Source organism: Pangasianodon hypophthalmus, chromosome 14 (assembly GCF_027358585.1).
Source record: "Pangasianodon hypophthalmus isolate fPanHyp1 chromosome 14, fPanHyp1.pri, whole genome shotgun sequence".
Taxonomy (NCBI): Eukaryota; Metazoa; Chordata; class Actinopteri; order Siluriformes; family Pangasiidae; genus Pangasianodon; species Pangasianodon hypophthalmus.
The window spans coordinates 20,115,388-20,137,062 of record NC_069723.1 but is presented as its reverse complement, the minus strand read 5'-3'; the positions used below and the strand labels follow the sequence as shown (position 1 = coordinate 20,137,062).

Sequence of the window (21,675 nt, the reverse complement as noted above, 5' to 3'; positions counted from 1 at the left end):
TAGTCATTCCCTCATCAGCTTCTCTTTTTTTCTCTTTCTTGAAGTTAATAAGACAAAAAAAAAAAAAAAAAATCCTGAAGATCTTTGGGTGTCGTAAAACTGACAACGTTACCACTGACTGTTACATACAATGCTCTGACACTGGAGACTCCTTCCATAAATATGAAATAAATGTTCCATCACAATCATTATAATCAATGATCATATCAATAATTACACACACTTTTAATCCATGTATGTGAAGTCCCTGTGTACATTGTTACTATCCAAATAACAAAGTACTATAATGAGCACATTAATATAAACCTGTTATTTGTCTTGCAACCAAACTACTACCAGAGCTGCTAAGCAAACTAATCAACACCCTCTGACCAATCAGAATGGTGAAAGAAAAACCTTGCTCCTGCATGTTATAAACATACTTGCAACCTAACGCCTCTGTTTATTCCAGAAACTGAATGCAATGTAGAGATAGCTTTCATATTATACTGTACAATGGCTCTGTGGCAGAAATATCTCCCATCTCATGTCATAATTCTTCTTTTTATTATTATGATCTACACATAACATATAACCAACTAAATTTCCTTTCAGATATGAAGGATTTGTCGAAGAACAAAAGGTTAATGAAAGGTCTATGCAGGTTACATATCACTGAATTGTCTACTAATATTGAATCGAAGCAAAACCAGTCATCTGGGAGTTATCATTGACACCACTGATTTGACTACTAGATCACATGCATAAGTGGCCAAGCCATGACTTTGACTATTAGATGAAGAGGCTGAGAGGGCCGAGTGCAGAGTGTGTGGTGACTCAGGAACTCAGGGAACTTAAGACTTAAGCAGAACTGAGACCGTCAGAAACGACCAATAAGAAAAACAAAAGCATCAAGCAGGAGAATAAAGAGAAGATCTATGACCTGTTCTCCAGTAGTATCAATCAATAAGAGAACTTTTGTCCATCTATGTTAAGCTTACTGTAACACCAGAGACTCAGGAGACGGCTAAGGCTCCAAGTGCTTGGAGGTTTTAATCAAACGTTACACACAGTGCAAACCTAAGGCTGAAGAACAGGAAGAGGGACAGAACACAGAATATCCATGATACTATCAAGGCCAGTGGAAAATAAGAAGAGCAACCAAAATACCAGAGCAAAGATCAGTGCACAGAATTATCAGTCAGAAAACAACGGCTCAGAACTTACACGTTAAAAAGTATGAGCAAGACACTGCAACGTGATTGTGAACTTGATTGTCCTCATCTAGTTCATAAACAAGAAGTGATATCAGAACAGGACATGATCATGAAACAGGAAGTGGCAATTAGTACTCAGGGGAGGGGGCCCTCTGCTGGCATGGATGTTTCATGACACAAGCCGATGTTACACCAGCTTTACATTGTATGAGTTTTGCCAGATTTTGCTGTTGCGGAAAAATATTGCTCATCAAAAAGAGTTCTTTGGTTGTAAGTTGGGATCTTAGCAAGCATCATGTGAAAATCTCACTTGCAGGCAATTTAATGCCATTAAGACCAAAGACAGACAATAACAATAAGTTCTGTCAGATATTTTCTCAGAGTGTGCATTTGGATTATGCAAAACTCACAGGGCGGGTACAAGTATGGTACTGGCAATGGCGAAGCGTAAAAAAAGTGCTATTAGGTATGTAGCCAGCTAATTAGAAAGCAAAAACATCGAGTTTGTTTATCATTATGACAACGTGAAATTATTTCATGCTTCCTAGCTAAGTAGCTACAAAAACTTGCTGCATTGCTGTACGAGATCCCGGATCGCACTTATCGATGACATAAGCAAAACTTAGTAATTTTCGTTAATCACAGGTCTATCCTTAGTGGATCTTCATCATATAATCTGACATGAAGAACGCATTATCACACAGTCTGTTATAGAATGTTACCAGGACCATCTCACACAGTGTGGCAAAAGCTGTAATCACACAGTCTACAGCCAGGTTTACTCACCAGTGGCTCGGCCATGACAAGCCGGATCTTGCGCTCAGAAAGTGTGGCGAAGTTGGCAAACAGGCTCTTGAGGACATACTCGCCAGGGCGGCTCTCGGGGTCCACGTTGATGGACATCATGGTCCCGGGGCCCTTCTCGCTTTGAGAGTGGTACACAGGAACCACAGGAGGCTTGTTGTATCCAGGAGAGGCTGCCAAACATAACACACAAATACACGTTAACAAACATTTGGCTCGGAAACCTGAAAAATTAAATGTCAATACTGAGATGCTTCCTCTTTCTGTTTTTTTTTTTTTTTTTTTTACTCAAAAGACACAATACCCCATGTGCTACACAGGGAAAAAAAGAAAATTAAAGAACACAAACTTTTCCTCAAGCCAGTGTGTCAGACATGAAGTCATTTCCCATGTTCTCTGTCTCTCTAACAAACACGCCTGAGCGCATGGGCCGCTCTTATCTCAGCGCAGACAAACGGAAGTAAAACGCCCAGACTCACAGATGCTGTTCACATTCCTCCACTGAAATGTGACATCATTACCGTGTAAGGCAAAAAAATTGCCTAAGATTGAGACAAGGCAAGGCAAGGATGAACTCCAAGATAAGTTAAATGTACACTTTAAAACTGGGATCTAGACTCTGATTCTGCATTTCCATGTTAATTTCACTCCAATCTGTGTGAGAAATAGAGCTTATTCAGAACTCTGCCTTTTGAATACAGTACGTTTATATCAGTGATTACAGAGACAAAGTTTTGCCAGTATATGGTGCTCAATGCCAAGCGACATATAAGTAAAGAATAAACCACAACATGACATGCTGTTATAGAATCGACATTTATATATTGTTTTAATTAATTAAAGAATGACACCTCATGCTTTTTATCCTTTGATAGTTACATATAATGCTGTGGAACAAAACAAGTTAGCTCCTGTTATCACTTATGTTAGTAGCTATAAAGAGTCATTCCCTCACCAGCCTCTCTTTTTTTTCTTTCTCAGAGACAAAAAATGCAGCTTGAGAAACTGCGTAACCCTCCGTCCTGAAGACTTTCCCGTGTCAGAAAACGTAAGGTTAAACTGTTACATCTGACTGTTAGAAAGCACCGACCTTGCAGACTCCTTCCAAAAATGCTAAACAAACTCCTCCTCACAGAAAAATCTGTGAAGTTGTAAGTTGTTTCTCTCTAAGCAGAAATGATAGATTAGAACAAGCACATGAATATAAACCTGTGATTTGCCTTGCAGCTGAAACTAAAGTAAGAGCTGCTGTTATAGAAAATTAATCAATACCTTTTGACTAATCAGTTTTGAGCATTCAGTACAACTGTTGTATAACTACAGTTCAATGTAAAATATTATAGGAAATTCAAAGAAAACTACGGGGAATTTTTGTAGTTTTTAAGCTAGTTATTAAGGAAGATTCACTATCATTTACTATTTTTTTAATTAAGATACATTATCATTTTGTTATGACAAAAAAAAACACACCTTCACTTCACTAGCGAACACCTAAGATATGTATTCTTACATGTCTTTTTTTTTCACTTACACACACAGAAGCTACTGTACAGCAGAGGTGTTAAAGGAGGGAAACAAGCCAAAACACTCACCTAGTTAGAGCACACGGAGAGGTTAGAGCTGAACAACAAACATACAAACCTTTAAAACAGACTCCCTTTCTCTGCATCTCAGAATTTCTCTCAGAATTCGCAATCTCACCCACATCCCATTTTTAAATACGATATATATAAGGTAATATATAGTATAAAGTATATACATATATATGAACTACCACATACAGAGTAAACCTCTCTCTCTGTCTCTCTCTCTCTCTCTCTCTCTCTCTCTACACACATACCCAGGCCCTTGATGAAGCTGACCATGCTGGCTTTGCTCCAGCACATGGCTGTTCCGTCCATAGTGGGACACCGGTGTACCGTATCCATTCTTGCTAATTTTCACATCACACGTCGTTATCAGCCGTTCCTACTGCATCTCTGGCTTGTTGCGTTCCCACACACAGCCTCCATCTCTATCCGTGCCCTCAGCAGATCTCCAGTCAATCCGGGATGCACGGCACCGTGTTTTCGAGTGCGCTTGTTGCTGGACGTCTCTGTTCAGACGTGTGATCAGTTTGTGGCTCATGAGACTGAAGGTCAGGTTGGAATTTTAAGCTGGGGGCCCGGGCATGTGTGGAGGACTGACACGCTGCAGTGGCATAGCTGCTTGGCTATATTTATCCCTGAGTACACACTATACTGAGAGATCAACCCACCCACACCACCAGTGTAAACACCTCCCAATAACACACAAGCACATACACACACACAAACACAGTTTAGCTCCTGACAGGCTACAGTCAACCTTTTTAAACTTTTTTTTCAGAAATTGCTGATGAATACAGCCAAAATGAAACAACTACATGCTTACAAAAGTAAAAAAAACAAGCTAGATGTGAAAATGTACAACTAATTTTATAAGATACCTAAGGTTCTGTACTAGTGAGAAGTAGATTTTAAGTTAAAACCCTAGGACTGTCAAAAGGTAAGCCCCTGAACCCATTTAATCCCATATCTTCCCCAGATATATGGGTACATGAATTAAAGACTAAAGACTCAGTAACAGTTCCCTTACCTGATATTATTTTACACATTATTTAACATGAACAAACCATGAACTTCAACATTAATGTACCATCAATGAAATGAAGTAATTTGTACACTTGTATTAATTGATTTGTAAGGAATAAAATATGACAGGGCTGTTATATGAAAATAATGCATGACAGAGAAGAACAACACATCCCAAAGAGTTCTTTTGGCCTTATAAGATTGCAATTTTATATTTATTAAAGAACAACGTCATGCTTCTTAACGTTTTAATACTTATGTTTAATGTTGCGGAACACCAGTGAGACAACGTTATCACAGCTATAAATAGTCATTACCTCATCAGCCTTTCTTTTTTTTCTCTCTCTTAAAGTCAATAAGACAAAAAGCTACAGCTTGTCATGTTACTGAGAAGCCACGCAGCACAAACTCCTCTGTCCTGAAGACTTCCCCATGGTGGAAATCTTACTGACTGTTACAAAGTGCTGACACTGGAGGCTCCTTCCATGTTAAATAAACATCTCCTTACACAAAGATTCACCTTAGCGATGATTATACATTTTTTTTTTAAATAAAAAAAAGGTTTTCTTAATTCATTTATTATTAGGCTTACATTATGTGGAAGGTCTGCCAAACAAGTCACTGTGAATGAGCTGTTGCTATAGTAACAACAATGTTTCAGAATGAGTGTTTAATATTATATTATATTTAATGAGTAATTAATATTATAAACCTGTGCTTTGACCTACAGCCAGAACTACTGTCAGAGCTATTGCTATAGAACCCATGCCTTCATATATGAGAAGTCAGCAGTGCTGTGGTGTAATTTTAAATAAAAAAACAAATAATCAAAATAAGGAACACCTCCATTTACCAATGTTCAGACCATCAGTGAGTAAAATGAATACACAAAGACCCACACGAACAACACCTTATTGAACAGGGTTGTGGTTGTTGCTTGGCAAAATTCAGAACTTAGACTGAAAAAAGTTCCAGTATTTCAACCTTCCACACTGTAGTTTAAATTTTGTTAATTTATGTGGATTTATTTTTATTCATGGATTAAAAAAAGCAGTCAATGCACATGCATTTCATTAACATTTAAATAAGCATCAAATAATACACAAGTTATCGAACGTTTTTACTCACTTAACAGTGTTTTATTAATGCTAAAGTTTTGTACGTTCATGTTAATTAATGCAGTAAATAATGTTGCTTTAGGGAACCTTAATGCAAAGCTTTACCATTTAATCCTTAGTCACAACTGTAAGAAGTTATTATTCCATATACAGTATTGTACCATTATATCATAGGTTGCATCAGTTGAGGTAATTGTGTTTTACACCATACAGTAACTGCAATTTAGCCAAATATGTCCTTCTGAGTGACTTTCATAGTTATGATTGTTCATATGTTTCTATTTCCTGTGAGGATGACCTAAAAGTGCCAGTACTTATCAATATTATTAAAATATCAATAATTATTATACATAAAAAAAATAGTACATTTAACTCCCGTAACTAGAATGATGATAAATTGTCAGGTGCATGTCTGAAGTAAGTGTGTGTGTGTGTGTGTGTGTGTGTGTGTGCGTGTGTGCGCGTGATGAATCCAGCTCGAGACACTACGTGCAACTTTGCAAACAAGACGCTGACTCAGACAGAGCACATTACATCATCGCTCAGCAGAAGAGACTCTCAGAACAGTGCTGCTCCCCGTGGAACAGTCCGCAGACACCCACTGAAGCCTGTGCTTCAATTACTGTCTGTTAGGAATTTGTGTACTCGCTGTTTTATTGGGATGAAAGATTAACGCTCATTGGACTACAGGCTTTTAACGCATCATTTTGAGTCCCGCCTCTGGACGCACGGTTTCTCTTTATGACAATTAGTAGACCTCTCAAATGGGCGTAACCTCATAACCAGCTGTCAGTCAATAAATCGGGAATGAACATGACTGACATGTCAAACTTAAACATATCCATGCCAGTCCGAATTGCTCGGAGCCTGCAGTTAGTGTAATTTGTAAATATCATAAATAAACTGTAAGTAAGTTCTGGTTGATTATATGCATTCGTTTCTGAAATTTGATGTTTATAAGTCTAGCTAGTTGTCACTTCCTTCTTCAGTTAGCAGCATAGCTGCTTTCTGGGACGAAATGGCTGGCACAGCTAATACTGACCTGATTTTAGAAAAGGCTTTAGATGCTCATACTTATGAGGAGAGACTGAAAATTAAACAAGATGGCAGACCAATGCCCAAGATTTTAATTCAAAAGTCAGGGTCCGTGCAAAACAGGTCCGTATAGCTGTCTTGGTAAAACTGGAGTAAAATTGATTGGCTGTGTTTATTATTACTATTACTCTAAAACCCTGTGAATGAGCGACAACACGTTAGAACGAGTGCATTAATATAAACCTATCTTACATGTTACATAAGAAATGCACACACAAACACACACACACACACACAGCTGTGCTTTACTCACATGCTTCAGTGTCAAAAACAAAAAAGATACGAAAAAGAAAAACATTAAAAAAAAAAAATTCTGTATTAGTGACCAGAATGTTGAGTAAGTAAGAGTAAGTAAGTAAGAGTTCAAATCCCAGGACTGTCAGAAAAAGCAAGGCCCATAATTCATTCAAACCCAGATGTTTCCCAGATATTTGTCTACACAAAAAGTTGTTTTAGAAACGGGAAAATATAAAAATAAAATATAAGTCTACACACACACAGACTTATTAATTAAGCTAATTAATGATATGCCTAAACCTGAACCTAGCCTAACCTTTTGGCTCTTTTATTTTATTTATTTATTTATTGATTTTTAACAAAGCTGCAGTTTTTATAAAAATTTTTTTTTTAAAAAGTTCCTTCAAGGCTAAAACTGTCAGATATTCCTATCCTTGTGGGGACATTTGTTTCCAATGAAGATATAAAAACATGTCCCCAAACACACAGACATAGGCTCATACTGTATATGCATCCACATAATTATCCAAACTTCCTGCTTCAGCTTCAGCATGGGAAGAATTTTCCTTCAAACCGAACCTTCTACTGTAAATAATGTAGGATGTTATTTAACAGTTAACTCTATAAACGGCCCTTTGGGAAACTCTGCATAATTATGAATAAATGGGAACTCAAAATCCCCCTCCATTCTCAGATGCTTATCAGCTCAACACATTTAAAGCAACCTCACAGCCCACACATTTGTTATTTCAGACTCAGGACTACTGATGTTCTCGTAGCATGGAGTGGATCATGAGCGAGTTATCCCGCAAAAAGTTACGTGGTTCACATGATATCACAGTACATAGCTGAAGTGTATTCTGTGCGTTACATAAGAAGAACATGAATCTAGGGCTATGGTCATATTACCAAACTGAAGTGACAAAAATCATAGTTTATGCCTTACTGAGAAGTGGTCATGTGACATGAAGGAAAACCGCCAAATCAGAATTCATGTGGCTTTGTGGTGTACGCACATGCCATCGTCATCATCCAGCATCAGCAATGCAGCAAATCAACAACAGTGGACAGCAACAGCAGTGAATATGTTCAATGGAAGGATGGAGAAATTGGTGATTTCCAGGAAACCTGGAAGAACTCTACTAAAACAGGGTAGTGTAATGAAATAATTGTCTAAGAAGTCAACGTGTGAATGCGGGACATTTCAGGGGACGAGTGCTTTCTCATTAAAGACAAATATAGGCAGAGGTAAGCAAAAAGTACTGAGAAATTATACTTAGGTGAAAGTATAGATAATGTGTCAAAATATTACTCAGGTAAAAGCAGAAGAATCCAGCCAAAAATGTACTCAAGCGAAAGTCAAAAAGTTGCTCAAGTATTAAAAAGTAAATAAGTAAATATTTTTAACTCCTGAAATTACGTAGGTTACAGCACTGACATGACTGAATTGACACAATTCTTTTTTCCACATTGATGTATTTGATTGGATGCTTTAAACTGTAAATGAAATGCACTAGAGCCCATGTTACTCATGTATAGCATCCACTCATTGGGTGTATGAGAGAAGAAGAGATTTGTAATGTACTTTGAAGGTCTAAATAAGAATGTAAGGAGTAAAAGGTCTTGGAACTGTAATTAAGTAAGAGAACAAGTATTCAATTTCCAAAATACTCAAGAAAAGTATAAATGGGGCAAAATAATACTTAAGTACAATAACAAAGTACCATTACTCAAGTATTTTCCACTCCTGGATAGGGGTCACCTGTGATTGTGAATGTGAACTATCAAGATAGCCATATCCAATCTGAGCTAAAAATCAAAATTGTGCAATGTGAAGCATGTAATGTGAAAATAGCATTAATTTCTGAATGTGTGGGAAGAAGTTGTACGTTTTGGAAAACAGGGTTGTACACTCATTTTTCCTTTACCTAGAAAAGTGCATATATTGTACCTTTAACCTAAAGTGAATTATATAATATCTTAAATTATCATTAAAGGTACACTGTATCCACAGTTTTGGTGAAAGATTCATATAAAAGGTACAAAAGGTAAGAGATAAGGCTACTTCATCACTGCAACTTTACACTGTGTATGTGTGCATATGTGTGTGTGTGTGTGTGTGTGTGTGTGTGTATGATGTGATGAATGACTGATGAGACCTCTATGGAATAAAACCTGAACAATCACCATCTGCTAGTGAAAGCCAGATGTCCTTCACAGAACAAGACTGACAACCGGATCATGAACACAAGAGTCTCTTTTTTCACAACGTCCCTGAGAATCTAGGAACCTGGTAACAGAATCAGGTGATATTGAAGAGTTGAGCTGTTGCTGAAAACAGCCAGATGAGTTATGGACATGAAAAAAAAATATGACATGTCACTGCCTTAGCACAGTGAGAACACCAAAGCACTGAACCTGTAGATAGATAACAGCTAATTCTACAGCAGCAGGAAGTAAATATTGTCTTTAAAGTCAGAAACCAACAAAGAGGAAAAAGGTTGACAGAGAAATAGAACTTCTTTATTTTTTTTAAATCACGTGACAGTGGTGGAGATTACTATCATCTACTATTAATATTGTTATAGCTATTGTTTTACTTATCACAGTTGTAAGACTAAATGATTGGTCACATGAAAGAATCTAAAACTCAAAAACTATATAACAAGTATAAATAATGTTAACTTGAATCTAACTGCAATTCTAATGAAACCAGAAAGTGCTGTTGATATGAGACATAGTGTTTCAAATTTGCCCTATTGTTCATATAGTTAACTCGGAAATTCTTTAACTCTGAAAAGGTTCCGTGGGTGCAAAGATTTTGAGAACACCTGGCTTAAAGAGTTAATTGCATTGTCCCTCTGGACCCTAGACCCCTTTCATATACTAAACATGACTTGCTAAATCCCTTCATGTGAGTAGATGTCAATTTGCCAAATGTCCAAAATATGATCTGACCTTCTAAAACTAATTAAAAAAAACCACAGTTTAAACTGTTATGTTTACTGAATTCGTGGTTAAAATCAACTGAAGTCATTCATGTTCATTTCAAAGCCATCAGAAACTTTTTCATCATGTAATACAGGGAAACCTACAAGGGTGGGAACTGGAAAAAAACAATAATTCTACTTCTAGTTATCGCAGGTGGAAAAACATAGCCACATCTTAAAGTCTGATCTTTTGGATTTTCCACTGAGTCGGGGGAAAACCAAAACAACACAGGAACATTAAGGAGCTTGTTCTTTTTTATGGGTCATCTTCAGATAGCATCAGGAAAAAAAAGCTCAGCAAGTTTCACATGAACACGACTCCTGCCTCCCAACTGAACATCCTCTACTGTCAATTGGAGGAGAAAAGGGAGCTCCTAGAGAGCAGGAGCTATGTGATTAACAGCCTTTTCTGTAATATCTTTTACATAAAACACAAAATATGTAATGTGCATCAGTTAAGTTTACCCATATCCAGCTTCCTAGCTTCCTCTAGCTGCCTCCATTAAGTTTGTCAACTAGGGATGTAACCGAATACAAATACATTATTGAGAACGAACAGATAATGTGGTCTATACAGATACAAATATTCACCCAAAGGTGAACAGAAAATCTAGCTGAGACTAGAGGTGTGTATCAGGACTGGGATTCTGCAGAATGGCAACAGGAAAGTCACGTGAATGTTTTTTCCTTTCATTTGTGAGCGAGAGAACCATCAGATATTAAACCTGTGGGACTTACAGCATTCATTCATCCTTAGTACCTGCCTGGTCACAGTTGCTGTGACTTAAATTAGGCTCCTAGATTTTTTTTTTTATAATTTGGGAAACAGAACAAACTAAATTTTTTTTAGATATTGCACACAGATTTAAAAAAACTAACACCTGTACAAGCGGAGTAAAAAAAAAAGTCCTCCATATCAATTATGAACTCGAATAATGTAGCTGAAGCTAAGGAACTTCAGAGCCAGAATTAACACCATGCTGACAGTGCTTGTGTTTCTACCTCTGGGCTTTTTTCAGCGTTTTCCAGTTTTTCTGGGGTTTAAATAATCAAATAGTTAAAATTAAATAATTAAATAATAATTAAATAATTAAATAGCTAAAATACCGATTATGTAAAAAATACAAATATGAATATCTGGGGCATTAAACAGATACAGGTACAGAAACTGGCACTGTGTAACACCCCTATAGTTTACAAAGCCAAACAATGACCAGTCCCATCTAACTTAAAGCCACAAGTACAGTTTGGCCTGACCCACCAACTTAAAATGCCTTTTTTGGTACTCAAGTGGCCGAGTTCGACAATGTTTCTGGAAGTGCAGAGTAGCCAGTGTTAGTGCAGCATGACATGGAGTAGGTTGTTTTATGTTCTAAGCATGAGTTATCCTGAAACTGTCCAGACTACAGATCTAAATATAGACATTAAGTTAGAGAACCAATTTATTTTTTTTTTCTTGGAAGGACAAGGACTGAGACTGTTGTGGCATTCATGTAATGAAATGCGCATTCCCTGGCTGTCCCTTATTGTCTTTAAATTCAGACTGAAGATGTTTCAGTAAGCACCTCAATCATGAATCTAAACATGCATTATGTAATGTAATAAAAAGGTGGTATATTTACAGTATGTCTCAAACTCCTGTTTTAGGTAGTGCCTTAGCTGTTTTTAGAGGCTGGTCTATTTGCTAGGAGTGGGAATCTTTGCATTTCGCAATTTGATTAAATTTCAATTTTATGGTCCCATAATATGATTATAATTTGGTTTTTATACATCTCAATTTTGGATTTTCATAGTCTTCAGTATAATCACTATCTGTGTTAAAACCATAATATCAACACTTTCATCCATCTTAATCTATATCGATTATGACTGTCAGAAATAAATTCATAGTTCTAATACTTCTTAGAATTTTCTAAGAATTTGCAAATATAATTTGCATATTTGAAGACAAAAACTCCACATTTGAATGTTTCAAATATTATGGTCTACCATTAAAACCAACCTCTACCAAGCACAAGTTCAAATAAATGTGTTTACTGAACTTTTCTACTACATTTAGATAAAGAGCTGTGAATAAATGCAGGTCATTTTAATTAATAAAGTATGCAGGAGCATATGTAAAAGTCAGTTACAATTTGCTCCTCAGTGCAAAGAGAAATACATGATGCGTTGCACAATCGATTAGTTGTTGTTGTTCCATATCTATTACCTGAACAAGCAATTTTTTTTTTAAGCAGACAACAAGGCACTTCTGCAAGTTAGTCTGGATAAGAGCTTCTGCCAAATGTCATAAATGTAAATGCATTACGGAAGTGCTTATAAAAACAAGAAGCACGCATCTCCATCGGATAATCAAAGGAGTAAGCTCAGAGGACACAGTGATAAATCAAACCATCCCTAATCATATTAGCTGCTAAATGCAACGTGAGATAAAATCTAAAAATCTCTCGAATCTAAGCAGAAGTGACACGAATCCAGCAACAAGAACAACAACAACAACACATCCCTTTGCACAGAGTGGTGAAGTTACTCACTGCTGCTCCAGGACTTTAGCAGAGACTTGATGCTGATTTCAAAGAACCCCGAGTCCTGCTGGCTGGCCATGGCGTGTTTGGCTGTCCCGTGAAGACTCGGCACTCTTTTCATGCTCTGCTTTGTGTGTATGTGTATGTATTTGCGCCCCTGCCTGCTGTAGCCAGGCCGTGAGTAGGCAGGTGGTGTACGCTGCTCTCACTGCCTGAAAGTGATGCGATAAAACAATGCTGCTGCTGGCTAGAATACACACCGCTCCAGCTCTCCCCTTCCTCCTTTCCCTCCCTCTTTCTCTTTCTCTTTGTCTCTCTCTCTCTCAGAGGCAGGTTGGTTTTAAATGCCCTTGCTGGATCAGACTCTGCTTGGAGACCGGGAATGCAGGGAGGAGAAATCCTCTTAGCCAGTGTAGCTAATTATAACCTCTGTTCGCATCTCAGAGAGGGGCTCTTACTATCAGAACTGTCCGGCCCAAGACACGTAGCATTCAAGCTGATCATCCAAACCCCGAAGGGAAAAGAACTAATTAATGGTGCTCAGATTTTCAGCCCAATCAGTGAGTTTTCTTAAAAAAAGTCTGTCTTTTGTAACAGCATCATCAGAAATGATCACAACCTAAAGCAAACAAAGTGATGACACACCACAAGGAAAAACTGATTATGCTTTTACGTTGTGGGGGGCATTTATTTTTATCAGCATGATTTGGCATGCCTTAGAGGGAAGAGTCATTGTAAATCAATACAAAGTTCTTCTGATGACCTTTATCCTATGATGAAACATTTCTATCCTGATGCAAGTGGTCTCTTCCAGGATGACTCCGCCCACATCCACAGGGCACAAGGGTTCACTGAATGGTTTGATGAGAATGAAAATGATGTAAATGATAAGCTATGGACTTCACATTGTGAAGTAGCTGTCCCAACACCTTACTAACACACTTTATGTTGGTTTTTCCTTTAATTTGTCACCTGTCTGTATAACATACTGAATGTTATGTATATTTATTTGACCTTTTAATCCAAAGCAAGTGACAAGAGATGCTTAACGAAAGTGTCCCTCTGCCATTCATGGGATTTGAACTCACAACCTTCAGAGATTTGAACTCACTAGTGTGTTAGTAGCGCAGAACTGTAACACCAGAGCATGAGATTCATACATTCATTCATCTTCAGGAACCGTTTCATACTGCAACACCAATCCAATGCAAGACACACTCTCACACTCATTCACACCTAGGGGCAATTTCGTATAGCCAAATCACCTACTGGCACGTCCTGGTGATGGAAGGAACCCTGGGAACCTAAAGGAAGCCCATCCAGACATGGGGAGAACATGAGAAACTCCACACAGAGCTAATGGACCCTGGATTTGTGAAGCAGCAAGACGACCCACTGCACCACAACACATTTCTATAAAGTTAGCTATGATGGGCTTGGGTTGCTTATACTTAATTGCCATGTGGGCTTTGCTCACTGCAAAACTGCACTATTGCTAAGTCATTAACACATGACCACTGTGGATTAGCAGTACACTTGAAAACCATTCTCCAAGGACCGATTTTTTAATGTAAGCATGTTTAATAAGGGATTTTTTTAAACAAATTAAGTGAGTAAAATCTATATCATAAATACAGATTTAAACCCCAGAATCAGACATTACAAATCTGTGTTCTTGTCTTTACACCTGATTAATGGTTATATGGAGGATTGGGAGGACATGGTTGTTTTTATGTTGAATATATTGTAGTTTGTACTGGCTACTATACCCCAGCTAACAGAAGTGACTTTATCAGCACAGTGGTAAATGTAACACTGATTCTTTTAATATGACCTGTTGAAGCTTTTAGCGCAGTCAGCAATCTGAACCTTCTCTGGTGCCTCAGTGAGAGATCAGCTGTCTGTCTGTCCTCAAGAATCCCAAACATTTACCACATGCTGCGCTGGCACCGAACTAGCATACCTGTGCTGTCACTCAGGCAAACTTCAATATCTCAGAAAGCGAAAATTCTCATTATGAGGAGAGTGTTTTCACTCACTCACCAATGTCAGGTGGACAATCAAATTGAAATAAAGCCGAACCCAACTCAGAGGACAGATATGGCGTATGATATGGGTATGACTATTTACATTTATATTTATATTTATGGCATTTGGCAGATGCCCTTATCCAGAGCGACTTACAAAAGTGCTTTGAAGTCTATCAAAAATACATTCTGATATTGGCTCACTAGGTCACAAACTAGGAAGACCATCAGTCCAAAACTCTGTTGGGGAGGTAATAGACAAGCACTCAGACAAAACAATATATATATATATATATATATATATATATATATATATATATATATATATATATATATATATATATATATATTTTTTTTTTTTTTTGGTAAGTGCTAACTTAAGTACTTAATTTCCAGTTGCAAGGTGATTACGAGCACCAGTACATATATACTCCAATTTTCATGCTGATCCATAGTATTAAGTGGTAATGGAGTTCACAAAATCTGGATTATATAATCTGATTACAGAAATCAAATAGCTGTAATGAGAATAGGATAAATTTTTTTTAAAAATGTACATGGCAATCAGATTGTGATTATTTTTTTTATAGATTGTAGTTACTGAAAATGAATGAATAAATGAATTTTAACCCTGATATTTTAATAAATGATGGCAATGGGATTGTTAAGATAAAAACACTACATGTTAACTGATAAGACAGTGTTTGGTGTCTAAAGTTTGCTTCTTTACTGGTGCGGGTATGCAGTTCCCTGAGCTACATTAGATTTGTAGTGTTGAAGTGTTTTTACTTTATTTTTTTTTTTTTAATATCTGTACTTTTCTTTCACCTGATACTTCCAACATTTACTCACTACATTGTACAATAAAAATCTCTAATTTCTACTCACTGCATTTCTTAACAATCATAAATTTGTAAAGTCATAAGACAACTTTTTAGCATCAGACGGCTTCAAGGAGTCAACTCGATTTCTCACGTCTAAACTTTAACAGACGTGACAGTGAGAATGAGACGTAATACCCATCACTGTAATCAATCCGTTGCTAAGTACATTAAGTATTTAGAAAGTAAGTTTGTATTGGGACAGCTAACAATGGGTTTTCAGATAGTTTGTATGGTCAGAGTTATCATGCTAGCTAACATTTGAGAGATTAGGAATAAAACTGTTGTTAGTTAGCATTACCTAATGTTTTCCCACGTTCTTTGGTTCCTTGGTGAAAAAAGCACTAATTTACCACCGGTGACTAAAATTGCTTGTAATTTAAGGCAGATACGATACGTTTCTACTGAGTGAATAATTTGTGAAGATTCTGTACTTTACCAGAAGATTTATTTAGATAAATAGTTGCACTTTCACTTAACTGAACTAATATTATTTCCTACTGCAACTATGAACAGATTTTTTGTTCTGTTCTGTAAGGCAACTAATAACAAGGATGAATCAGATTACTGAATCAGTGGGTTTGTAGGTTATTACTCGTCTCCCATCCATCTGTGTACACACACCATGCTGGTCCAGGACACTGCTTTAGTAATCTTATTAGCTTCCTCTTTAGTCAGCTACTTGACCTTCGTTACATAATGCACTGACTTATGTTTATCAGACCAGCTGGCCATTTATGTAGCTGTGAACAGAAGAAAATGACCTACTGGGTTTGGATAAATGGAGATTGTTTATTTGTCTTGAGTATAGTATCATTGGAATCACCTTTTTAATCTGTTACTGTTGATTTATCCAGTAAAATTAGATTTTCTAATTTGAGACTTTCACTTAAGTACAGTAACTTTGACTGAAAAACTGGACTGGCAGTGTATATTCACAAATGTTTATTAGGAAATTTTTAATTGTAGCTTTTTAATATGTTGCTTTAAAACCATGACACTTTTTTGTAGTGAAAAATTTGGTACATAATTTTATGTAATGAAAAATTTGGAGACAGTAGATTAATCCGATCTCTTGAAAATGTCTATAAATTGGAACAGGGCAATGTAATTTTGTTCGATTTCATACAAATAGTAAAATAGAGTAAAATGTATGAAGTCGTGCAACTTTTCAAGTGTGAGACCATGCTCACAATACTGACATTAATGGCAATTTCTCACATACCAATATACATATAAAAACAAATTACTTATGTAATTTATATAAGTAATTATAAGTTTAACTGTTAAACTCACAGCCTCATTCCTTACTGGCATAACTACACAGCTTATTCTGTTTGTTTAACTGCAGTAATTAGATCATCTGAAGTTGTTACTCAGTGATACGAAAAACTGAATAAGAAGTTGATAGGTTAAGTTGTTAAAATAAGTCAATAACGGAAACTCTCAGAATGTTGAGCTCTAAAAAAAAGCAGAATTACACCATAAATGCATAAAAAATCACTAGGAAAAAAAAAAAACATTGTTAGTTTTGGTGTCTCTAGCACCTTACAGTATTATGTGATTGTTGTTTAAAATACCATCATGTCCATACAGTTTTTTTTTAAACAGGCCATGTGATTTCCACTGATTAGAGAGTGGAACTTCAGTATCAGCTGATCATATCACAGGATATATCAGCCAGGCCCTAAAACAGTCACGAGAGAATTACAACATTTTCAAATTATAATTACTTGAAAAAAATTTGCTGGAAGTATCTGAGAGAAACATTGTAGCCTGTAAAGAGGAACACAGTAGTACCAATAATCTGGAAAATGAAAGTTCAAAATCTCTATCCTGGTAACATTTGGGACATACTGGAACTTATTTCCTGACTAAGAGCACTTTCACACCAACTAGTCAAAGGGTTACCAAATATTTTGGACAAATGACCAAAAATGGATAAATAAAATTTCTTTGGCTCAAACCGTTGACATTTTGGTTTCTCCTTGTTAGTTACCATCATGCTTGTAAATCAATATTTTTTCATGTTTCAACATATATTCATGTTCATTTTCTTGCCTTCTGTTGAGTCCGAGTCACTCAAGGGTCTAGCTGAGGTAGATGGACAGTGAAATTTATTCATTTTTATTGCTAAATTAGCATATACACACTTAACTTAAATGTGGCTTCTTCAAATGAATTAAACACATATGCACATGCGATAACACCCTAAAGAGCTATTTCACACTGTAGGCACACACACACACACACACACACACACAAAACAAGCTTCTGTTCAGTTAGTGAAGGCCATGCGATATGTCAACAAGTAGTTAGAGAACATTGGCGTAGGCAGCTCTTAGCTGTCACATTAACAGTTTATTAAAAGCATTTTAGACTGTGGGTGAAGGACAAGAATGTGAAGCATGTTGGATGGATGCATACGTCCCTGTGGTTTATCAGAACTAACTCAACTCCCTTCAAGCACCCCCTTCTCCTCCCCATTCCCGGCACGTTCCACCTCTCCCTCCCTCCCTTCCTCTCTGTCACTCTTTTGGCTTCTATCTCTTCTTTTACTTTCACTTCAGGCTTTTGATTCTTTCCAAATTGCATGCATTGTTTTTTTTCACACACTTCCTCCAACTGTCACTAAGTCAAACATTTCCTCCTTCCCTAAATATGTCTCATCTTCTTCCAAGAATAATGTCAATTTTTTTTAACAAAACAAAAAGCTCACCACAAGAACACCCATACTGTGCCAAATTTGCCCAAATTACTGAGTCCATCTGGATACAAGAGAGCAGTATTAAAGCTGAAACAATGCTGTTTCAAAGCAATTCAATTCAACACCACAAGCTATTAAATAATGTCCACTTTAATTTTTAGTTATTTGATTTGCCTTTCTGGGGAAATCCTGAAAATTTCTGTGAAGAATCCTACAACAGAGAGTTTCCCTTACAGAAAGGCTTCTACTGTATGTAGAACCCCGTTAGCTTCCATTTCAACACTTTCCACGCATCACTAAGTCTGTGGTACTACTCCATAGTTAAGATCTTATGCTTTTTTTCCATTCCCAGGCACAAGACTCATTATGCAGTACCTACATGAAAATAATGCAAAATGTGAGGAGCAGAAGTGTGGATCCATGTGTGTGGCTTCCTGGGAAAACCCTGGAAAATTTTGAAAACTCTGAAAACTACAAACTTTCCAGAACTGAAATATGTTTCTCAATCACAAGTAATGTTCTAGCATTTAAGAGACTAAAAAGAGAAAATGAGAAAGTTGCATAAAGTTTTCATTCCAACTAAGGCACAGTAGCATCATGGACACTTTGACAGTCATTATCTAATTCAGTAATTCCAACTTAGCGACTTTGTCAACTTTTTAGACTCCTTTGGCAATTTAGTTTCAAAAAACAGCCTAGTAAAATTCCTAGCATGTTTTTGAGGAGGAGTTTTTCAGATCACAGCTGCTGGTCATATGAGTTGAGAGGGCAGGTTCGATCAACTCATCACCAGTGGGTAAAGTCTGACTGAGTCGTGCTCGTGTCATTGTTTCCCACCAACCCATCACCAAGTACCATTGTTTCTCAATGGCCAATCACTGATCACCAGTGTTCCCAACAACCAGTCCCTGATCGCCATTGTTTCCCTGTTTCCCAACAACCAATCACTGATCACCAATGTTTCCCAACAACCAACCAACCAATCACTGATCACCATTTTTCCCAACAACCAACCAACCAATCACTGATCACCATTTTTCCCAACAACCAGTCCTTGATCACCATTGTTTCCCAACAATCAATCATTGATCACCATTGTTTCCCAATGACTAATCACTGATCACCATTTTCTCCAACAACCAGTAACTAATCGCTACAGTTTCCAACGTCCAGTCACTAATCGCCATTGTTCCCGACAACCAATCACTGACCACCATTTTCCTCAGCAGTCAATCACAGATCACCACTGTTTGTTCACCTGTACACTTCTTTGTTCTTCATTTTAAGGGGTTACTCCATCCGTAACCATTTCTGCTATGTCTATTTCCCATCTACTCTCTACCATTGCTTCATTTTGCCTTGTGTCCTTGATAAAACTACACTATTTTGTAAATATGTAAATAGTGTGTGGTGCTGTTACCAAAGACCTCTTTCTATAAGAAATAAATTATCTATTATTTTCTATTCTGATAAAACTCTGATGAAAATCTTCCTTCTTCATATAACATGTTTTGATATGCAAAGGACCATCATGATTCAAATAATATACAAATTAGTCTATGACATCATCTGCTGACTTCTAGCATCTGCTTGAGCAAGAATTTGCTACTTTCACCTGAAAAGAGTTGACAACACCAATCTGATTACAAACTGAATTGATTATGGTTGTGTTTCTTTTATTACAGCATACAGCTGTCCCAAAAAAACAAACTGATCAATGTGTGGCATTCACTATGTGAGGAACTCACACTTAACTAGGAAGGTTTTAGCCATCTTTAGGCAGACTAACTGTTTTTACCACCATGTTTGTTAAACTGACAGAAAGATAGCCAAGTGAAAGTAAAAAATAAAATCAAAATAATTCCACATCGTTTCCTGAAGCTGACTTGTCAAAGTAAGTTATAAATCCAATTTTGGTCAAAACCTACTTTTGTTTGCTAGAATTCAGTGAGTGGGTTTTTCCAGACCACCACACAATGAAATTTAGCAGGTTGAATAACAGCAATAATATAAATACTCGCCCACACCTTTGTACATCAGCCATGTCAAAACACACCAATCAATTACAAATGAACTGCTCATGAGAAACTTGATTCAACCCCAACTCTACAGAAGAAATCTAGCACCTTGTACTGCTACTCCTAATGTGTGCGGTGTTTCAGCGACGAGATGTAAAATTCTTGAGCTAACCATTATAAACATGACCATGAGGTAAGGCATTTCACGCCTGCTTGAGAGTAGTAGCTGCAATTTATCGGTGTGGACTCTCCTTAGGAGTGTTCAGGTCTCTCCTAAGCTCAGAAATCCAGCTGAGTCTGTACATCACCTACATGACAGAATGCTGGGCCTCTTTTTGTAGCGCATCTTCTTCAGCTTGCCCCGGAAGTCCTCGGGTAAATTTGCCATCCGGTCCAGCATCATCCTGTCGTGCCATGTGCACGAGTCCGTCTGCTCCGTGTCTGGCATCTCCAGCTGGCACCGTGCCCGCTGTTCTTCAGCCTTTCCTCCACAGGAACATTGACATCTGCTTTACTTTACTTCTGCTGTCTCAGTCCAGCTCTCTCCCTCTCTCTCTCCCTTTCTTTCACTCTCGTACTATAAGTTTCCCGCGGAGAGTTGAGTCTTTATTTTGGCTTGCTGCTCGTGAGAGCATGTGTGTGTGTATGTGTGTGTGTGTCTGTGTGTGTGTATGGGTGTGTGAGGAGATCCAGGCTGGCGCATTTTAACACTCCCTGCACTTGTCAGAGCAGTTCAGCCAGTTACAGAACAGCAGTTCATGGAAATGGGCAGGTGGAGAGAGAGAAAGAGAGAGAGAGTGTGTGTGTGTGTGTGTGTGTGTGTGTGTGCACATGCTATTCACACAGAGAGGAAGTGTGGTGGTCAGCCAGGGTGTGTAATTTGCAAAAACTCCCCTCCTTAAGGCAGCTATCGCAAACAAGCCATTTCCTTAAAACAGTCATTCCCTGCACAAACTAAGCGCTCTGTGTGTTCATGCTTCCGTAGTCTGGAGGTGGAATTGTCAAATAATTCAAGACACGCTTTCTGCTGCACAACCTGTGTACCATGTACAAAATTACACTGTACAATGTTTTTTTAATTTGACTTTCATTCTGAAATCTCTATTTTGTAGTTACACTTATAGTGTCCACTTTATCTGTTTATCTATAGATAATCTTGGTAAAAGTGTGCATTTTAATTGAAACGAAATTTATTTTCTATTTATCAATTTTCACAATTCTTTACTCTTTCAGTCAGTAAAATTGCATTGTTTTAATTTAATATTCAGTACTGCTGTTATACTGCGCAACAGTGAAAACATTTGTCGTTGATCCAATTAAATTTGTTTTGCCTGTCAATCGATTCATGATTCACTTACACGAGTCATGCAAAATAAACAACCTATCTGCCTGTGAATCGATTCCCCAATGTACGTTTAAGTGTGTGCATTTTAATTAAAACACCATTTGAGTTATTAATTAATCC

The 21,675-nt window shown here is 37.2% G+C and overlaps 1 protein-coding gene across 6 annotated transcripts in view; it reads right to left on the bottom strand.

Moving 5' to 3' along the window:
- frya (furry homolog a (Drosophila)) overlaps nt 1–20,914 on the bottom strand; it is an 89,099-nt gene extending 68,185 nt beyond the window's left edge. The window contains exons 1-2 of one of the 6 annotated variants that reach the window (XM_053239545.1): nt 20,523–20,914; nt 1,983–2,173 (exon numbers count right to left, since the gene is read on the bottom strand). In XM_053239545.1, coding sequence (XP_053095520.1) covers nt 1,983–2,173; nt 20,523–20,658 — 327 coding nt within the window. In that variant the 5' untranslated portion in view covers nt 20,659–20,914. Of the gene's footprint in view, nt 1–1,982; nt 2,174–3,840; nt 4,213–12,586; nt 13,088–20,522 lie in introns of those variants that run through there. The other 5 variants (XM_053239546.1, XM_053239541.1, XM_053239542.1 and 2 more) reach the window with 5 other exon arrangements.
- Nucleotides 20,915–21,675: the final 761 nt, after the last annotated feature.